At 42.8% G+C, this 21,676-nt stretch overlaps 1 protein-coding gene across 1 annotated transcript in view; it reads left to right on the forward strand.

The window, feature by feature from the left end:
* The window catches only part of LOC124545625, a 409,511-nt gene that overhangs the window by 211,639 nt on the left and 176,196 nt on the right, over window positions 1-21,676 (forward strand). Inside the window, exons 15-16 of the mRNA XM_047124572.1 lie at window positions 10,686-10,735; window positions 21,262-21,408. Of these exons, the coding sequence (XP_046980528.1) occupies window positions 10,686-10,735; window positions 21,262-21,408 (197 nt within the window). The remainder of the gene's footprint in view (window positions 1-10,685; window positions 10,736-21,261; window positions 21,409-21,676) is intronic.

A 21,676-nucleotide genomic window follows, 5' to 3' on the forward strand; every position in this document is an offset into this window, starting at 1 on the left:
ATCACACCAGCCAGTCCTGTTCCAATCCGGCCAAATGTGTTACGTGTGGCAAGGATGCCCATGAGGGTGCTTGTCCACCTCCATCCCCTCACTGCATCAACTGTATGGGTGACCACGCTGCTTCCTCTCGAGATTGCCCCGTTTTTAAGGATGAAAAGCTGATCCAGGAAATAAGAGTGAAGGAAAAGGTGTCGACCTTTGCTGCTCGAAAGTTACTCGCCAGTCGACAGCCCACCGTGCCTCAGAAAGGAAAATACAGCACTGTCCTTGCTTCTCCTCGGCCAACAAAGGAGGCGGCCACGCAGACTTGCGACCTCACATTTAGTACCACGGTCGTCAGATTGGCCAGCGCAAAGATCGCCCGTTCAACCTCACCACTTTCGCCTGCCCACTCTATGGCTCACCCCTCGTCGGGTTCTGCTAAATCTCGAGCCCAAAAGTCAGACGCCAAGTCTTCGAAAAAAGAGCATTCTCGTGATGAGTTTTTACGTACCGCAACTTCACAACCATCGGTTCCTCCTTCATCTAAACATCATACCTCCAAGAAGGCTACGAAGAAACACAGTTCCTCTCCTTCTCCGCCAAGGCGTGTCCCAACTACAGCACCACCTGGCGGAAATCGCCCTCGGCCATCTTCTGTGTCGCCGAGGCGCACTGCTGGTGGCCGGTCAGCTGGCCGATCGTTGGTGGCAGGAGCTGCTCCTGACCAACCTATGGATCAGGATCTTCTGCCTTCGACTGAATGCCATTCCATGCTGTCGGTCGCAAGCTCTGAGCAGTCGTTGAGTTGACAGCAACCTTGGTCACGTTTCTCCATTTTCTGTTCACCCTATGTCCATTATCCACTGGAATATCCGCGGCATTCGCTCCAATCGGGATGAATTGTCGATCCTCTTACGATCCTACTCGCCGGTCATCTTCTGTCTTCAGGAAACAAAGCTGCGTCCCCATGACCGCTTTGTTCTCCCTCATTTTCAGTCCATCCGATATGACCTCCCCTCTGTTGAAGGCACTCCAGCCCATGGAGGACTCATGATTCTGCTCCATGATACTCTCCATTATCACCCAATCCCCTTAAACAGTTCCTTCCAAGCTGTCGCCGTCCGTCTTTCCCTTTCTGGATACACGTTCTTTCTCTGTACGGTATACATTCCATCGTCTACACCAATGGCACGAGCTGATCTCCTTCATCTTCTTGATCAGCTTCCACCCCCCTATTTGCTGGTTGGGGACTTCAATGCCCACCACCCGCTTTGGGGATCTCCACATCCTTGTCCACGTGGCTCACTATTGCTAGACGTCTTCCACCAAGCGGATCTAGTCTGCCTCAACACTGGGGTCCCCACATTTTTGTCTGCCTCCACGGCAAATTTATCTCATTTGGACCTTGCGGTCGGTACTGTTCCGCTAGCTCGGCGCTTCGAATGGTTCGCCCTTGATGATACACACTCGAGTGACCACTTTCCATGTGTTCTTCGACTGCAGCCTCAACTGCCATATATGCGCTCGCGACGCTGGAAGTTTGCCCAAGCCGATTGGACACTTTTTTCGTCTCTAGCGACATTCGATGACCGTCGCTTTCCCAGCGTCGACGATGAGGTCACACATTTTACCGACGTTATTCTCACAGCTGCGGAACGTTCAATACCACGCACCTCCGAATTGCCCCGGCGCCCCCCAGTTCCATGGTGGAACGAGGCATGCCGCGACGCAATACGTGAGCGGCGACGTGCTCTTCGCATTTTCCGTCACCATCCAACTTTGGCCAACTGTATCCGATATAAGCAGCTCCGTGCGCGATGCCGTCGCGTCATCCGCGATAGCAAGAAGGCAAGCTGGCAATTCTTTATTAGCTCATTTAACACCTTCACTCCCTCCTCGGAAGTTTGGAGTCTGCTTCGACGGTTCTCAGGCGCGCCTAGTTTCTCCCCGGTCTCTGGGCTCACTGTCGCGCATGATACCTTAGTGGACCCCGTCGCAATATCTAACTCATTGGGTCAGCACTTTGCTGAGATATCGAGCTCTTCAAATTACCCGCCAGCGTTCCTCCCGAAGAAACGTGCAGCGGAAGTGCGACATCTTGCTTTCTACTCTCAAAATCGCGAAAGCTACAATACTGTTTTCTCCATGCGCGAACTCCAACATGCACTCTCTTCTTCTCGCTCCTCCGCCCCAGGACCGGATGGTATCCATGTCCAAATGTTGCTGCATTTATCAACCCATAGCCTGCGCTACCTCCTTCGCCTTTATAATCGAATTTGGACCGACAGTACCTTTCCCAGGCGATGGCGGGAAGCTATTGTCGTTCCCGTTCCGAAACCTGGAAAGGACAAACATCTCCCCTCTAGCTATCGCCCCATTTCTCTCACGAGTAGTGTCTGTAAGGTTTTGGAGCGTATGGTGAATTACCGTTTAGCTTGGTGGCTGGAATCCCGCAGTCTTTTAACACCAGCCCAATGCGGATTCCGACAACATCGTTCTGCCGTTGACCATCTTGTTGCTCTCTCCACTTATATCATGAACAATTTCCTCCGGAAACGCCAAACGGTAGCAATATTTTTTGATCTGGAGAGAGCATACGATACCTGTTGGAGGACAGGCATCCTCCACACACTGTTCTCTTGGGGCTTTCGAGGCCGGCTACCCCTTTTTCTTCGCGAATTTATGGCAGAGCGCACATTTAGGGTGCGGGTGAACACTCCTCTATCCTGTACTTTCTCCCAAGAAAACGGGGTACCCCAGGGCTCCGTGCTGAGTGTTGTACTGTTTGCCATCGCCATTAATCCAATTATGGATTGTCTCCTTCCTGATGTCTCGGGCTCCCTCTTTGTGGACGATTTTGCGATCTACTACAGCTCTCAACGGACCAGCCTTCTTGAAAGACGTCTTCAAGGATGTCTCGATCGCCTCCACTCGTGGAGCATCGAAACCGGCTTCCGTTTCTCACCCAGTAAGACCGTTTGTGTTAATTTTTGGCGACGTAAGGAGTTTCTTCCGCCCTCCTTACATCTAGGTCCTGTCAACCTTCCGTTTTCCGACGTCGCTAAATTCTTGGGTCTTATGTTTGACAGAAAACTGTGCTGGTCCTCCCACGTTTCCTATCTTTCGGCTCGCTGTCTGCGTTCCCTTAACACCCTCCGTGTCCTGAATGGTACCTCTTGGGGAGCGGACCGAGTGGTCCTTCTCCGCCTCTATCGCGCCTTAGTGCGCTCGAAATTGGATTACGGAAGCATAGTCTACTCCTCTGCTCGGCCGTCTATTCTTCGACGTCTCGACTCTATCCACCACCGTGGATTACGTTTAGTGTCTGGAGCTTTTTACACCAGCCCTGTGGAAAGCCTTTATGCTGAGACTGCTGAACCTCCGCTATCCAATCGGCGGGCAGTCCTTCTGAGTCGTTATGCTAGCCATCTGTCTTCCATGCCTGCTAATCCAGCCCATGACCTTTTTTTCGACGCCTCCCTTGATGTCGGGTATGCAGGCCGCTCCTCCTCCCTACTACCCCCGGGAGTCCGCTTCCGTCAACTGCTCCATTCTCTTTCCTTCCGCTTTCCTAAAACCTTCTTGACAACTTGGGGTACAGCACCGCCTTGGCTCCGTCCCCGGATCGACTTGCTCAGAGACCTATGTCAATTTCCCAAGGATGGTACCCCTACACTTGTTTACCGTCGGGCATTTGCTGCTCTATGTGCACAAATGACGGAAGCCACATTTATTTACACCGATGGCTCGAAAACACCGTTAGGTGTAGGGAGTGCCTATATTGTTGGCGACACCCCAAATCACTTTCGGCTTCCCGACCAGTGTTCGGTTTATACTGCGGAGCTTTACGCTATTCTCCAGGCTGTCCACTACATCCGCCGCCATCAGCGGATACAGTACGTAATCTGCTCAGATTCTCTCAGCTCTCTCCTAAGTCTCCAAGCTCTTTACCCTGTGCACCCTCTGGTCCACCGGATTCAGGACTGTCTGCGCTTGCTCCACCTGGGGGGCGTCTCGGTGGCGTTCCTCTGGCTCCCAGGACACGCTGGTATCTGTGGAAATGAGGCGGCCGACATAGCGGCCAAGGCTGCAGTCTCTCTTCCTCGGCCAGCTATTCAGTCTCTTCCGTTTACCGATCTACGGAGTGGTTTATGTCGCCAAGTTGCTCATTTATGGCATGCGCATTGGTCAACACTTCCCCATAATAAATTGCGGGAAGTGAAAGCCCTTCCTTGCGCATGGACCTCTTCCTCCCGAACGTGTCGTCGGGAGGAGGTAATTTTAGCTAGACTCCGGATAGGGCACTGTCTTTTTAGTCATCGACATCTTTTAAGCGGTGATCCTCCCCCACTCTGTCCCCACTGCTCTCAGCCGGGGACGGTCAGACACCTTTTAATTGAATGCCCCTATTTTAATCCGTTACGCTCCCGTCTACAGCTATCGCCTGATCTATCGTCGATTTTAGCAGATGACATGCGCTCAGCTGACCGCGTTCTACAGTTTATTAGTGACAGTGAAATGACGTCAGTCATTTGAAGCCTTTTTTTTGGGGGACAACCAACCCCTTTCTATAGTGGATTTGTAAGCATTCCTTCTGCCTTTAGTTTCTCAAATTTTATGACTTTGTTCCCATTGCTGCTGATTTTAAATTTCGTTTTTTTCCTGTTTTCTACGTCACGGGCTGGGCGCTAATGACCATAGAAGTTTTGCGCCCTAAAAAAAAAAAAAAACACACACACACACACACACACACACACACACACACACACTGAAAAATTGCCTTTGAAGTTAAAATGTTTCCAAATGACTGTTAATTATTGAAAATTTGTAGATTAACAAATTTGTCGGTAAGTCAATGTGTACCAGAATGGGATTTTATCGTAAAGTCAGTGCTTCGAATTTTGCTAGTAGCATGCTTTTTTAAAAATTTAATCCCATGTTTGTTCACAGTTAAGAAGTATTTTGGGCTATTATGTCATGGTCAGATGGATTTCACATTAAAGCCCAACATTTTGTCCTCAGGTGCTGAGGACATTTTCAATGCGAATCATAGCTTCTTTGAGTGTCCAATTCAAACGCTGGCTCACTAGTGACTGACTGCCGTCATCCACTGTTGCTATCACCCCATGGTGGAAGATACATACACATCTACTTCAGCACATTGATCCAGATGTCATGCAATTTCACACACTCCTGCTTCCTATTCAAATTCATGTGGTTTTAAACAACTGCTATGCCCTCTCTGTGTAGCCCTTTGTGATATCCATATGTAGTTGCCAGTACTTGAGTCCTATCAAATGTCCTGCAGTACTTGATCTGCCAGTCTCTCCCCTCCTACTGTTGCCCTTGTGTTCTTCTAGCTGTTTTTTGACCATGGTTTTAGTACCCATGTACACCTCCCCACAACTACACAGAATCCTATAAATTCTTTCTTTCTCCAGCAGTTTGTGAGCAATGATGACCAATTTTAGGTGATCCTGTATCTTCTGGGTGGGTTTGTAGATTAGCAAGATGATCCATTTTGTCAAGATTTATCTTATACGGCAAAACTTTCATTTTCACAAGCACTTGTACATTGCTAAGATTTTTGCGTAGCCGTCTTAATGCTCTTTTTACTTCAGTGGATGAATAATGATTCTTGAGCATGCATTGGTGAGGTGTATTAATTCAGCATCAAACAGCTCTGTTGTCGTAAGTGTTCCTTGCTCTATCCGCTAACATTTTTGTCATCTTGCACTTGTTTTGGGTGGTGGCTCAAATCCCAGTGGGCAATGGACTGCATGCGTGTTTTCGGTAAACTGTGTGGCCTAAGTGATCATCATGTTTCTTGAAAACTAGCACACTAAGAAAATTTAATCCTCCACCTGCCTCCTCCTCCTCCTCCTCCTCCTCCATGGCAAACTGAATCTTCAGATTAATCCCCTTGAGATGCTTGTGAAAACAGTGTAGTTCTTCTCTGCTGTGCCTCCAAAACAAGCATATCAGCTGTATAGCCAACCAGAAGTGGATAATCTTTTTTGTCAGTTTCCACTGCTTGCTCATCAAATTTCCCCAAAAAGAAACTCGCCATAACTGGTCTTAACAGGCTCCCATAGCCACACCATCCATCTTTTCATAGAACTCTTCATTCCATTTGAAATACATGGTTGTGAGGTAATTTTGAATAGTTCTACTATATCTGGAGGAAAAATCAGTTTCAGCTGGTGCAACACCTCATTGAATGAACCACAGTAAACTAAAAACCTGAAAACTAACTAACCGTATCCTCCGGTTAGACTGCTATGATATTTAATTTACTGATAAAATGTGGCAATTTCTTGGTATAGAAGTCTGATCGGTGCACGTTTGGTGATGATAATGTTGTCAAGAACTTAGCAGCCTAATAGGTTAGCAAACCAATGGCACTCACTACAGGTCTGTGAGGAACATGTTCTTTATGCACCTTAGGCAACCCATGAAATTTTGGTGTTAACACAACTGAATTGAACAGACCTTTCAGAATGCTCTGTTCAATAGAGGAACATTTCTGAGAAATGTGTGTGGTGGTGTGGCGATGGGAGCCTGTTGAAAGCCCAGTTATGGTGAATTTCTGTCTGGAGAAATTTGAGGAGCAGGCATTGGAAATCAATAACAACAAAAAAAGAAAAAAAATTGGTTCTGCTATATAGCTGATATGTTTGTTTTGTGGAGGCATGGCAAAGAAGAAGTACATCATTGTTACAGTGGAGTTAATCTGAAGATTCAGTTTACCATGGAGAAGGAGGCAGGTGGAGGATTACTTTTTCATTTGTGTGCTAGTTTTCAAGAAAGCACACACACACACACACACACACACACACACACACACACGCGCACACACACACACACCATTACCGGGATGTGAAGCATCACTGTCAACAAAAACGAGATAACATCAAAACATTAGCAGATAGCGTAGAAGTCTTAATGCTCTTTTTTACTTTTGCAGATGAAAAACTGTTCGTGAGCAATGCATTGGTGAGGCGTTTTAATTCCGCTTCAAGCAGTTCTGGTTCGCAAATGTTTGTTGCTCTGTCCGCCAACATTTTTGTGTCGTCTAACTTCTATTGAGGGTGATTTTTCCCATCTCAGTGTAGGTAATGGTCGATGTGTGTGTGTTTTTGGTAAACAGTGTGGCCTAAGTGACCATCTTCTTTCCTGAAAACTAGCACAGTAAGAAAATTTAATCTTCCACCTGTCTCCTCTTCAACGGTAACCCGGATCTTCAGATTAATCCCATTGAGATGCTTGTTCGTGATAAACCCACCCAGAAGGTACAGGACCAGATAAAATTGGCCAAGGGTGCTCATAAACTGCTGGAAAAAGCAGGAATCTGTAGAATTCTTCGTAGTTGTGGGGAGGTGTATGTGGATGCTACAAAAAGAATGCTCAAAAAATGGCTAGATGAGCACAAGGGCAACTGTATAGGGGAAGAGATTGACAGATCAGCTGTTGCAGAATGTGCTTTGCAGCCAGGAGACCACCACACTAATTTTGATATGAGTCAAATACTGGCAACCGAATGTCATGAAAGGATGTACAGAGAGGCCATAGAGAGCGGGAGACACCCCAGGAATTTCAGTAGGAAGGCGGAGGATGTGAAATTGAATGACATCTAGACGCGGGTGCTGGAGTAGGTGAGCACATGGAGTCCATGGAGTGATAGCAACAGTGGACAGTGGCAACCAATGAGGACCAATTGTGCCCAGGTATTCATAGCATGTGGTGTCACGCCACTGCATGATAGCATGTGCAAACAGAATTTTTCTGTAGTTGGTCTGTATCCAGAGTGTGAAACGGACGCTTAAAGTAGTTATGATCCCCCTTGAAACTGTCCTATACAGATGGGTACCAAACATTGAATTTAATTTGAAATTCATCCAACCACGGGGTAATAGTCTGAAAATTTTATTAATTGTGACATTTCTGGCCATAAAAGTTTACATTTCCATAATTATTAACAAATATAAACCTGAATTAATAGGTATAGAATCATATTTTTTTAAATAAAAAAAAACATTATTCGCTATGTTGTATAAGACTACACTTGGACTAACTAAATGAAGTTCAGTGTTGATCCAAATCAGTACAATATACTGCTAAATCAGCTGTCAGCATGATTATCACACATCAACTGCAGATATTAATTGTACATTGTAGATACAGAGTATTTGGTATTGAAACTTTTCTGTTGTAAAGGAGGAGGAAAGTAACTGGATGACACTTTTCCATGGGTAAATAACATCGAAATAATCAGAAATCCTCCAAGTAGATGTAAGGAAACAATATAATTCTATATAATTCTTTGTGCTTAGTGCTCTTGAACACAAAAAGCTGTCCACCACAGTAGCCCAGAACACTTTAAAAATAGCAAGTAGCATGTTTAGATGATATGGTTTCAAACAGTTGTGTTGTAACATCATCTTTTACCCAGTACCATAAAGAAAACATCATTTGGCAGCTTCTAATTCAGGGTCACTTGGTGCTGGTTGTTAGTTGGTGCAACTAAGTTTACTGCGAACATGCAGTGTTGCTGGACTTGATCAAAACTTACATATTATAGATCTTTATTCATGGATTTAAGGCAAAATTGACTGAAGTTTCTGTAATTCACAGGTTTTGAAGTCATTAATATTCAGTGTGAAAGGAACTATCAATGCAGAGTGTGGCAGAGATGTAGATTTTCATTGTTTGCTAAAGTAGAGTTGCTATAAACATGAAGGTTAGTTTGACACCACAGTAACTTACTGGTCGTGGTCACTTTGGAGATGATTATACCCTTGTCTTCCTTAGACTTTCAAACAGACAGATTCATTGAGATGTATGGGAGATTATCTCTTAATCTGGATTCCAAACCACAGTGTAATTCAGAATTTCACATATTAACAAACATTGCCAGAAGCAAAAGAAGTGGAACAAAGGGGGGACGGGGGGTGGGGGTGGGGGAGGGGGAGGGGGAGGGGGAGATATAGAGACAGATAGATATACGTCCTGTGATTGGCATGGGATGAACTCCTGGACCCTCTGTTTCACAACCCAGCACATACCACTAAGCCACGGAACACCATTTCATTTTCTAGTTGGCTTACGAAAGGAACTTAACTAATTGATCTACATGTCTTACTATTTCTGTCCATCAACTCCATGAAGAGAATTCTGATTTTTATAGACTCATTTTACTTAATTACTATCCATAGCAATTTAAGCACACATGGGTATTCAGTAGTTACAGATTTAATGGAAATTTTGTAAGTTTACTATTCATGTCTATAGAGCTTTTTTGTAAATGAATATAATAGAGGGAAATATTCCATGTGGGAAAAATATATCTAAAAATATAGATGCTGTTACTTACCAAACGAAAGTGTTGGTATGTTGATAAGAGACAATAAAAAACACACACACAAATTTCAAGCTTTCGCAACCCAAGGTTGCTTCGTTAGGAAAGAGGGAAGGAGAGGGAAAGACGAAAGGATGTGGGTTTTAAGGGAGAGGGTAAGGAGTCATTCCAATCCCGGGAGCGGAAAGACTTACCTTCGGGGGAAAAAGGGACAGGTATACACTCGCGCGAATGCGCGCGCGCGCGCACACACACACACACACACACACACACACACACACACACACACACACATCCATCCGCACATATACAGACACAAGCAGACATTGAATGACTCCTTACCCTCTCCCTTAAAACCCACATCCTTTCGTCTTTCCCTCTCCTTCCCTCTTTTCTAACGAAGCAACCTTGGGTTGCGAAAGCTTGAAATTTGTGTGTGTGTTTTTTATTCTCTCTTATCAACATACCAACACTTTTGTTTTGTAAGTAACAGCATCTTTATTTTTTGAGTTTTTTTTTGTAAGGTATGTTTATGCAGTATTGGCTGCAGTTGAACTCCATATGCCTAACTGTGCACTGCAAATGGTTCTTATTTGTCCTTCTTACACTGCTGTTAAGATATGTGAAATATGTATAAACTTTTTCATGTAAAGTATGAGGTGTCTACAAAAAATTCATATGGAATCAATTACCAGCACTCGTTACTTGTATCACGGTTTTTTTTATTTAACTTAACCTTTAAAGATTGAAAAAAGGATTTTAATTTTAACCATGTGAGAATGTTAATAACTTATTTATATTTTACATTTTTAAGCTTGTATTTGTGCAATACAAAATACATTTATTTTAATTTCACTAGGTTGTAAATGATGACTGCAACTGAATTTTACTTAAACCACAAAATTTTACTGGTCAAAATTGATCTTAGTTCATACCCAAACAAAATGAGCGTAATGCTTAAACAATGAAGGTTTCTGAGTTCAGCTTGATCCAGGTAATTTTCGTGCTAAACTTGGATTAACCGCTTTATACAATTGGTCCCTAATATACAGACAGACTGCTGCAGGTCGCTTATTATTTGACTTGGTTTACTCATCCGATGCAAGTATTCTCAGATGCTAGATCAAACTCACATCACTTTGTGTTGATGATGGTGCCAAAACTCTTCACTTTGTGTAGTATAATTTGAATTCAGTGAACCTTTAAAATGAGACATACATTATATGCAGCATCAGGATATTTATTAACCTATTTCACAAATTATGATTTACATTACTTATTACCTTTTAGTTTTTCAGTCATCACAAATTATGATTTACATTACTCATTGTCTTTTATTTTTCAGTCATCACAGGAGAAAAATTCAAAGACAACAGCAAATCCAAGTAATGTAAGGTAAGATAGTCTATAAAGTAGGCTACATAATATTTTTAATGTGACTTTATAGCTTATTAAGTAAAAATAGATCCCGCAACTAATGTGCACAAATGTTGCACTTTCACTTTCTAATCTTCTTCATTATGTAAGATCTGTGCCAAATTCCTTGTGTAGCAGGAACTTATGTAAAATCAAACAATGGAAACTTCAATGCAGTATGCTGTGAGTTCGGTGAATACTCATGCAAGACCTAGTCCTTTGTTGACCCCAGTTGGAACATGTCTATAAAGAAAGTGGTTTCGAAAGTGTTGCAAGCACAAACCTCTAACATGAAGGACAAGTTTACACGTTACAAAAATGGTATATGATTGTCATAACTTAAATATCTAATTCATGAGATATCTATATGCTATGTTTCCCTTTATGATGAATCTAGTAACTGTCATAAATACTCCTAGCTAATTTTTATATTTAAAAACAAAGATGATGTGACTTACCGTACGAAAGAGCTGGCAGGTCGATAGAAACACAAACAGACACATACATACACACAAAATTCAAGCTTTCGCAACAAACTGTTGCCTCATCAGGAAAGAGGGAAGGAGAGGGAAAGACGAAAGGAAGTGGGTTTTAAGGGAGAGGGTAAGGAGTCATTCCAATCCTGGGAGCGGAAAGACTTACCTTAGGGGGAACAAAGGACGGGTATAAACTCACACACACACACACATATCCATCCACACATATACAGACACAAGCAGACATATTTAAAGACAAAGAGTTTGGGCAGAGATGTCAGTCGAGGCGGAAGTGCAGAGGCAAAGATGATGTTGAATGACAGGTGAGGTATGAGTGGCAGCAACTTGAAATTAGCGGAGATTGAGGCCTGGTGGGTAACGGGAAGAGAGGATATATTGAAAAGCAAGTTCCCATCTCCGGGGTTCCGATAGGTTGGTGTTGGTGGGAAGTATCCAGATAACCCGGACGGTGTAACACTGTGCCAAGATGTGCTGGCCGTGCACCAAGGCATGTTTAGCCACAGGGTGATCCTCATTACCAACAAACACTGTCTGCCTGTGTCCATTCATGCGAATGGACAGTTTGTTGCTGGTCATTCCCACATAGAAAGCTTCACAGTGTAGGCAGGTCAGTTGGTAAATCACGTGGGTGCTTTCACATGTGGCTCTGCCTTTGACTGTGTACACCTTCCGGGTTACAGGACTGGAGTAGGTGATGGTGGGAGGGTGCATGGGACAGGTTTTACACCGGGGGCGGTTACAAGGATAGGAGCCAGAGGGTAGGGAAGGTGGTTTGGGGATTTCATAGGGATGAACTAACAGGTTACGAAGGTTAGGTGGACGGTGGAAAGACACTCTTGGTGGAGTGGGGAGCATTTCGTGAAGGATGGATCTCATTTCAGGGCAGGATTTGAGGAAGTCGTATCCCTGCTGGAGAGCCACATTCAGAGTCTGGTCCAGTCCCGGAAAGTATCCTGTCACAAGTGGGGCACTTTTGTGGTTCTTCTGTGGGGGGATTCTGGGTTTGAGGGGATGAGGAAGTGGCTCTGGTTATTTGCTTCTGTACCAGGTCGGGAGGGTAGTTGTGGGATGCGAAAGCTGTTGTCAGGTTGTTGGTGTAATGGTTCAGGGATTCCGGACTGGAGCAGATTCGTTTGCCACGAAGACCTAGGCTGTAGGGAAGGGACCGTTTGATGTGGAATGGGTGGCAGCTGTCATAATGGAGGTACTGTTGCTTGTTGGTGGGTTTGATGTGGACGGACGTGTGAAGCTGGGCGTTGGACAGATGGAGGTCAACGTCAAGGAAAGTGGCATTGTCTTTCCGCTGTCCACCTAACCTTCGTAACCTGTTAGTTCATCCCTATAAAATCCCCAAACCACCTTCCCTACCCTCTGGCTCCTATCCTTGTAACCGCCCCCGGTGTAAAACCTGTCCCATGCACCCTCCCACCACCACCTACTCCAGTCCTGTAACCCGGAAGGTGTACACGATCAAAGGCAGAGCCACATGTGAAAGCACCCACGTGATTTACCAACTGACCTGCCTACACTGTGATGCATTCTATGTGGGAATGACCAGCAACAAACTGTCCATTCGCATGAATGGACACAGGCAGACAGTGTTTGTTGGTAATGAGGATCACCCTGTGGCTAAACATGCCTTGGTGCACAGCCAGCACATCTTGGCACAGTGTTACACCGTCCAGGTTATCTGGATACTTCCCACCAACACCAACCTATCGGAACTCCGGAGATGGGAACTTGCTCTTCAATATATCCTCTCTTCCCGTTACCCACCAGGCCTCAATCTCCGCTAATTTCAAGTTGCCGCCACTCATATCTCACTTGTCATTCAACATCATCTTTGCCTCTGCACTTCCGCCTCGACTGACATCTCTGCCCAAACTCTTTGTCTTTAAATATGTCTGCTTGTGTCTGTATATGTGTGGATGGATATGTGTGTGTGTGTGCGAGTGTATACCCGTCCTTTGTTCCCCCTAAGGTAAGTCTTTCCGCTCCCAGGATTGGAATGACTCCTTACCCTCTCCCTTAAAACCCACTTCCTTTCGTCTTTCCCTCTCTTTCCCTCTTTCCTGATGAGGCAACAGTTTGTTGCGAAAGCTTGAATTTTGTGTGTATGTATGTGTCTGTTTGTGTTTCTATCGACCTGCCAGCGCTTTCGTATGGTAAGTCACATCATCTTTGTTTTTAAATATATTTTTCCCGCGTGGAATGTTTCCCTCTATTATATTCATAGCTAATTTTTGTTTTTCAAACATTTGTTTTCTTTGCAGGTATATTGTAAGTAGGTAGTTTGTAGTGGTATTTCAGTTTAGAAGGGTGTTGCTACAGTTGGAAATGATCATTCCATCTACACTCCTGGAAATGGAAAAAAGAACACATTGACACCGGTGTGTCAGACCCACCATACTTGCTCCGGACACTGCGAGAGGGCTGTACAAGCAGTGATCACACGCACGGCACAGCGGACACACCAGGAACCGCGGTGTTGGCCGTCGAATGGCGCTAGCTGCGCAGCATTTGTGCACCGCCGCCGTCAGTGTCAGCCAGTTTGCCGTGGCATACGGAGCTCCATCGCAGTCTTTAACACTGGTAGCATGCCGCGACAGCGTGGACGTGAACCGTATGTGCAGTTGACGGACTTTGAGCGAGGGCATATAGTGGGCATGCGGGAGGCCGGGTGGACGTACCGCCGAATTGCTCAACACGTGGGGGCGTGAGGTCTCCACAGTACATCGATGTTGTCGCCAGTGGTCGGCGGAAGGTGCACGTGCCCGTCGACCTGGGACCGGACCGCAGCGACGCACGGATGCACGCCAAGACCGTAGGATCCTACGGAGTGCCGTAGGGGACCGCACCGCCACTTCCCAGCAAATTAGGGACACTGTTGCTCCTGGGGTATCGGCGAGGACCATTCGCAACCGTCTCCATGAAGCTGGGCTACGGTCCCGCACACCCTTAGGCCGTCTTCCGCTCACGCCCCAACATCGTGCAGCCCGCCTCCAGTGGTGTCGCGACAGGTGTGAATGGGACGAATGGAGACGTGTCGTCTTCAGCGATGAGAGTCGCTTCTGCCTTGGTGCCAATGATGGTCGTATGCGTGTTTGGCGCCGTGCAGGTGAGCGCCACAATCAGGACTGCATACGACCGAGGCACACAGGGCCAACACCCGGCATCATGGTGTGGGGAGCGATCTCCTACACTGGCCGTACACCACTGGTGATCGTCGAGGGGACACTGAATAGTGCACGGTACATCCAAACCGTCATCGAACCCATCGTTCTACCATTCCTAGACCGGCAAGGGAACTTGCTGTTCCAACAGGACAATGCACGTCCGCATGTATCCCGTGCCACCCAACGTGCTCTAGAAGGTGTAAGTCAACTACCCTGGCCAGCAAGATCTCCGGATCTGTCCCCCATTGAGCATGTTTGGGACTGGATGAAGCGTCGTCTCACGCGGTCTGCACGTCCAGCACGAACGCTGGTCCAACTGAGGCGCCAGGTGGAAATGGCATGGCAAGCCGTTCCACAGGACTACATCCAGCATCTCTACGATCGTCTCCATGGGAGAATAGCAGCCTGCTTTGCTGCGAAAGGTGGATATACACTGTACTAGTGCCGACATTGTGCATGCTCTGTTGCCTGTGTCTATGTGCCTGTGGTTCTGTAAGTGTGATCATGTGATGTATCTGACCCCAGGAATGTGTCAATAAAGTTTCCCCTTCCTGGGACAATGAATTCACGGTGTTCTTATTTCAATTTCCAGGAGTGTAGCAGCACATAACAGTGATGAGTCAAATCAGTGTGACCATGGATAGATGCTGAAAGATAATACTCAAAGCTGGTCTATAGAGATTGAAAGTATACTTACATCTGAGAGACAACACCAGAATTGTATTCTGAACACAAATAGGCAACACAGATCAGAAGCATTCTATGTGAGGATGTCTTAAATCCTGCCATAACATGTCAACATCAAAAACTATTTATGGGAGAGTGTCAGTGGCAAACAGGGAGTACATTGAAACAGGGTATCATTAGAAGATGCCACTTGGTCAGGTATTTTCTTGTAGTATGGGAACACAGCTTCTTTAAATTTTGTAAAGGATTTCATCTTGCTTTCATCTTCAAGTATTATCTTTCAGCATCTATCCTTCGTTTCACTGATTTGACTTGTCACTGTTATATGCTCCTAGTAGAATGAACATTTCAAACTTTAGCAAGACCCTTCTTAACCCAAGTGCAGTAGCAAATCATTCACTGTAAATTGTTCTCATTATGTTGTATTATGTTTTGTAGACGCTTGAAAATAGCTTAATGCCAAAATTGAAAGTGCAAAATAAAATTATAACAGCTGCAAGCAAGTTGAACTCCTATAAAAACACAAATCACTCTGTTATAGACTACTACACCTGAAAGCCAGCCCTGTACATATCACACACCAGACATCCTTTCAACAATTGCAGAGACAAGATTATTTAAGTCATCCCTCTCGATACGTGTGATTACTGCTCCATAGTTATTTGACACCAATCAGGCAAATTCCAAATTCTGACCAAAGTACTGAAAACATATATGATTAACAGTCTCTCTTCAGCACCGGCTCTTCCCATTGCGCTCAACAGCCTTAGCCCGCCCCTTCCTCCCCCCAAAATAATCAGGGTAACACTTAAAAGGTAAGGAGGTTACAGTACTACACCATTCCAGTTTCCACAGAAACACCAATTTATTTCCACTTTGATAAACCTTTCCAAGCCTATTTCCGTGACCAACTGTTAAGCTCCCTTATCTAACACAAATCTATCACAAAAAAGCAATATCAGCTTCACTTAGATGCTTGTACACTTGATCTCTGAATTCACAACTGAGGGGCCACTATTAATAAAGCAAAACCAAAGTAGTACTCAAAACTATGATAAAGTTCTTACCCAAGTCCCAATGACTCTATTTTATTCCCTGTTGGACAATCTGCAACTAACACCCATTTTCATGAATTCCAGTCTGAAATTCGTTGTTTAGGCTTCTGACACAAACAGTACAGTAGCTGCAGGACACTTGAATTGTTTCTGTCCGAAAGAACATTATCATGGATTCAGTTCTCTCTGCACCTAATAACCTTATCACACTTAGTGCCATATTTGGCAAGATAACAATCAAAAAAATTCCTGTCATGTCATGGGAAACATTCTTAATACCACCTGTAGTGAAACTATTCCTGAGAGCTGTGCTATTTGTGGATTTGGGCAAGATTGTTGCACTCCCTTCAGGCAATTAGCCTTTTGGAATGCTTTCCCAAAATCCTGCACAACAATTGATTGAAATTGGTAATAACTCCTCCAATAACCCATGTCTGTCAGCAAGGAAAATATAATTTGCAAAATCTTTTGACTTACAAATATGTACAGTGGAACATTGTCACTTGATAATTTGATGTGCAGTGATTATAACACACAGCATCAAAGATTTCCCTCATTCAGTTATGTTCAGTTAGTGGAAAATTCATTGACAAAGGGTGGAACATGGTCATTTGCCACTGCACTGTGACGGTTAATCCCCATATACTGCTGCTTGATACGTTGATACCCTGAGCTACACAGAAGGCTTATTATTAGTACATTTGTATTATTCTCTAGATTTGACTTTTATTTTATGTTTTCCCAAAAAACAAAGAAGAATATTTGTGGATAATGCATACTGCTTTGTGAAGTTGTTGTTGGTGTATAATTTTTGACATGAATTGCACTGAAGAAGCTATGCAGGATACAGAATTTATTAGTTGACACCAGAGAATGAAAAATTTTGCAAGACATTTTTAAATATCCTATTTGTACAATGACTTGTCAGCTGTAGAAATTTTGTGTCAGAATTTTTGTGGGTTGATTGTAGAGGGTAAATATTTTTTGGATACGTATTCTGTAGGCCACTTTTGGTCCACTGGCCTTCCCCATTGTTATTTTCAAAAGATGAGTGTTTCTGTTTTTTTAAATTCTTTTTACCAAAGGGGATTTGAGAACTTTAAAAGTGTGTCATGTTTGGCACACTTGTTTTCTTTTCTCATATATGCCTTACTGCTGTATATAACAAGTTTATTTTGTTGTTTAGTTGCCTAGGTATTTCCATAATTCCTTCTCATAGAGTTTAATTTCACTGTTGTGAAGGTCTGTTTTTGTGATGAGGATTGTAACATTTGAAATCCACATGGGGCAATAATTTTGTACCACATCCAGGGATTTCAGCCAGCTATCACAGTTCAGTCTCCATAGTGTTCTGCTATGTATTGTTTCAGGTGACATAGTTGCTTAGTAAAGTGTAAGTTTCGTTGCACTCAAGGATGGTGGACATAGGTGTTATGACATTGCTAATGATTTATTCATTTTTCTCTGTATATATATTTTGAATGGTATTATCTATTCAAAAATCACTCATAATTAGTTCACTGTTTTATTTTAGTTTGTGGTGTATGTAAACACTGCATTTTAATTATTAAAATTATTAAAATAAATTACTGCTAATTTTTTTATCTTGTTTTGTTTACACTATTTCTTCATTAGATAACTTTCTGACCACATATTTTGTTTCTGATATGGTTTCTGTAGCAGGCTAGGAATGCTTTAGTATCAGTGAATTGTGCTAAAACTATGTAGTTATTTGTGAGAATATCATTTACATGTTTTAAAATGAGGATAATGTAGGTGGTAGTACTGACAGCAGAGGCATGCCAACTAATCATTAGTTGCAAATGCTTTCTGTGGGTTTTACTACAAGTCTTATCCCTTGGAAGTAATTCTTTTTTTCAGTCTTCACAGTTCTGAATTATTGATGTTGCGTGTTTCGGTGGTTCACCTTCTCTGGTGAGCATTTGTAGGCAGTTGACAGCAGGGAAAAAAAATAGAAAACATATGATTAGGAAAAAAATAGAAAACATAAAACTAGACTATAAAGAAAGAAATAAACCTTAAACTCATACTTTTTGACCAAAGAGGAGTACAAAGAAATACACCCATAGATGTCTGTCCACCAAGTAAGCAACCCTGTATTGAATTAATTGAATAGGTTGAGAAATTTTCTGGGAGGGCTGGTTGAAAAGGGATTTTATGACACCAGCAATTTTTTCTGTTTATAAGAACTTTGGCTAAGTGGCATGCTCTCAGTATATCTGTTTGAAGACCTAGATTACCTAATTTATTAACTACATGCTGTACAATGGATGTGTCTGGTTCACATAAAAAGAGTCACCTGGGGAAATCACTTATATGGACAGCCACAAAGTACCCATTTTATGTGTAGAATTAATGAATAAATGGCCTGAAAAATGCTGTACAATGGATGTGTTTGGTTCACATAAAAAGAGTCACCTGGGGAAATCACTTATATGGACAGCCACAAAGTACCCATTTTATCTGTAGAATTAATGAATAAATGTCCTGAAAATTGTTGAGTAACCTATTGTTGCAGTGCAATAAATGCCGCCATAAGTAAATTGTAGAGACTGTGTATCCCAGGTGGCAAACATTTTCAGTTACACAGAGACACTAAGCAAAGACATGAATTGAGCACACTCAGCTGCAGAATAAAGATGTCTAAAAATTTCTCATTTGGCTTCTTTTATGTGTACAAAGATCCCTACAGGCTAATAAATCACTCTCTGGCGTTCCGGTTGTGTGGTAGTCGGTGGATGTATCTGTATGTCCTACCACTAGCTGACACATTATTTTTGTGAATAAGCACTTATCCTCTTTTATATAAACAAGGTTATGTATAAGTCACAAATACAACAGATCATGATAGTAATGAAATTATGTGGCCTTAAGGTTTTAGCACCAGCAAAGAACAGAAATTGTATTCCTGCCAAGAAGAAAGCAAAGATAATGAGACAAGAGGACTAACATTAACTAATTTCGACTGGAGACTGAACATCTTCCTGCAGAGTAGGAATTCAGAGCCCCAACAATGAGGAACATGAGACTAGGTCTTAGAAAAGCTGAGGAATTACTGGTTTCAAGCGGCAAACAAACGTTTACGTACTCAGCGATATGGAAAAACAGCTGTTGAAGTGTGTCCAATCTCGGATATGATTGAAACATTTCATCCTTTTTTGATAGACTCATGATCAGTGAATTTCTATTTATCTTAAGAAGAAATATAATGGAGAAAACTTGATTGTGGTTCAAATACAGCTAGTTTCTGAGTTAGGAGGAAAACGCCATACAACTCTTAACAGTAATTTTAGAAAATGCTTACATTAGTGAGGATTATCAGGAATGTAACCACCATTAGGCCACAAGTAAAATGTGAAAAGTATTGAACCAATTTACTAGATAAGTCTGAAAAATATCCTTTGGAATTATGCCTCTACATAATCTCCATTCAGGTTTAAACATTTATCATGCCTCTTAAAGAATTGACAAATTCTCTCTGCATAAAATTCTACCACCTGAAATTGCAGATAGTCAGTGGTAGCATACTGACGTTCTTCGTTGGAGTCAAAGCTTTGGGAACCAGTTCATTTCCTCATAAGCATTAATAATGGAAATGACTGGGAGCTAAGTTTGGACCTTTCAGTGATCTCTCTAAAAAAAAAGCATTTTAAAAGTGGTGCCAGACTTCTTCTGTTTTCTGAGCTGAGTATGGCCAAGTTGTGCAGGAACGCAATGTGCAGAAACATGATATCAATAGTCAAGAGTCTATGTCACTTGTTTTGAGTGGCTCACAGTGTATTTCAGACTTGACTGACTGAGTGTGTGCCCCTTGGCCACAAACAATATTTCTTTAGCATTTCAGAAACTTGGTTGACCATGATTGTTTAGTCACTCTGAGAAATCTCAGGAACATTGTCTAATGGCTGAGATATCTTGAGAAACTGATTTTCATTATTTTTTTTTTTTTTTGTCAATTTTCTGTAGTGTTTTGCTGAAGACAGAAGTGATTATCCATCATTAGTGAGAATCGTGGATGTTTGTCTTTCCACTACCAAACAAAAGATACTATTCTCACACAGTTTCTTCATTTATCTTCATATACAGCACAAATCTTTGTTAAAAATGTCTACTAGTTTTGAGATTTTTTTGCTACAAAAAAAAAATTTCGAATCGAGTTCAGATTAGGCAGAATATTCAATTGCAGTATTCGTTTTGAATAATTGATGAAGATTAGTGGGGGGCAATGTGGCTTTTCTTTATCCCAGCTCTAAGCACAATGATTTAATGTGTGAATTAGCATAGTGACTGTTCTGTTCCTGCCACTGCTTCCCTTGCTTCATGGAAACAGGTTGCTTCATGGACAGCACTCATAACTAGTCACGTACTATGGTTACTGAAAATTAGCAAAAATTTCTTTCTTACAACGTACAACATACTTCAAAAATTCTACTGTTGGAACTAGAGCGTAATGATGGAGCAGATGAGTTTTATTTGTAAAACTCAACCGTGTTGTTCCGGTTTTGTCACTGACAATGAGAAACTGACAAATAGTTAAAACTCTTATAAGAAACAATGAATGCCATGCCTGTATAGGATAAAAAATTTAATGCTTCTCTTTAGATGTTTTTATCTTCTGTTGCTTAAGAGAAACATTCAATGACTTCAAAGTAAGCATTTATTTTTGTCCTAGTTTGAATTCATTGTATTTTCTGAATTCACAGTGGCTACGCAATGATCTTAGTGGTTTGGTTTCTTAGTTAGAAGTTTGATGAAACCCAGCCTCTCCAGGCCCAATGCCTTGTCACAAGCTACCCATTAGCACCATGAAAAGTTTGTACACTAGATTACCACCCACTGGTCAACATATCCTTCACTATTTGACTGTCCCTCAAATATTATTTGTTCTCTCTCTCTCTCTCTCTCTCTCTCTCTCTCTCTCTCTCTCTCTCTCTCTGTGTGTGTGTGTGTGTGTGTGTGTGTGTGTGTGTGTGTTTTGGTGTTGTTCCACCAGTCCCCTTCCACTGTGTCCAACTTGCTTTTCTGTGCTGTTTGATTTGAGATGCATCATATTGTGTTTGATTTTACAGGTTGCCTGACAAAGATGGGAATGAAATATCAGATACAGAATCCATGTGCCAGTCCCCTCTAGACAGCTTAACTCCCTTTTCCACTCCAACAAAAAGCTCGATGTGTACGTCTCCTTCCACTCTGAGTTCTACAGACTCTGATATCAGGTAGAAATTGTTCCACCTTTTATTAATCAAGTATTAGCATTCATTTTCTTTTCATTTATGCTCTGCGTTATATTCTGCTATCCCTGTGTTATTGTGTACTATGTGTCAACCTGACTGTGAATTAACTTATATATAAAAACAAAGATGATGTGACTTACCAAACAAAAGCGCTGGCACGTCGATAGACACACAAACAAACACAAACATACACACAAAATTCAAGCTTTCACAACAAACTGTTGCCTCATCAGGAAAGAGGGAAGGAGAG

Source organism: Schistocerca americana, chromosome 8 (genome assembly GCF_021461395.2).
Source record: "Schistocerca americana isolate TAMUIC-IGC-003095 chromosome 8, iqSchAmer2.1, whole genome shotgun sequence".
In the NCBI taxonomy this organism is placed as follows: domain Eukaryota; kingdom Metazoa; phylum Arthropoda; class Insecta; order Orthoptera; family Acrididae; genus Schistocerca; species Schistocerca americana.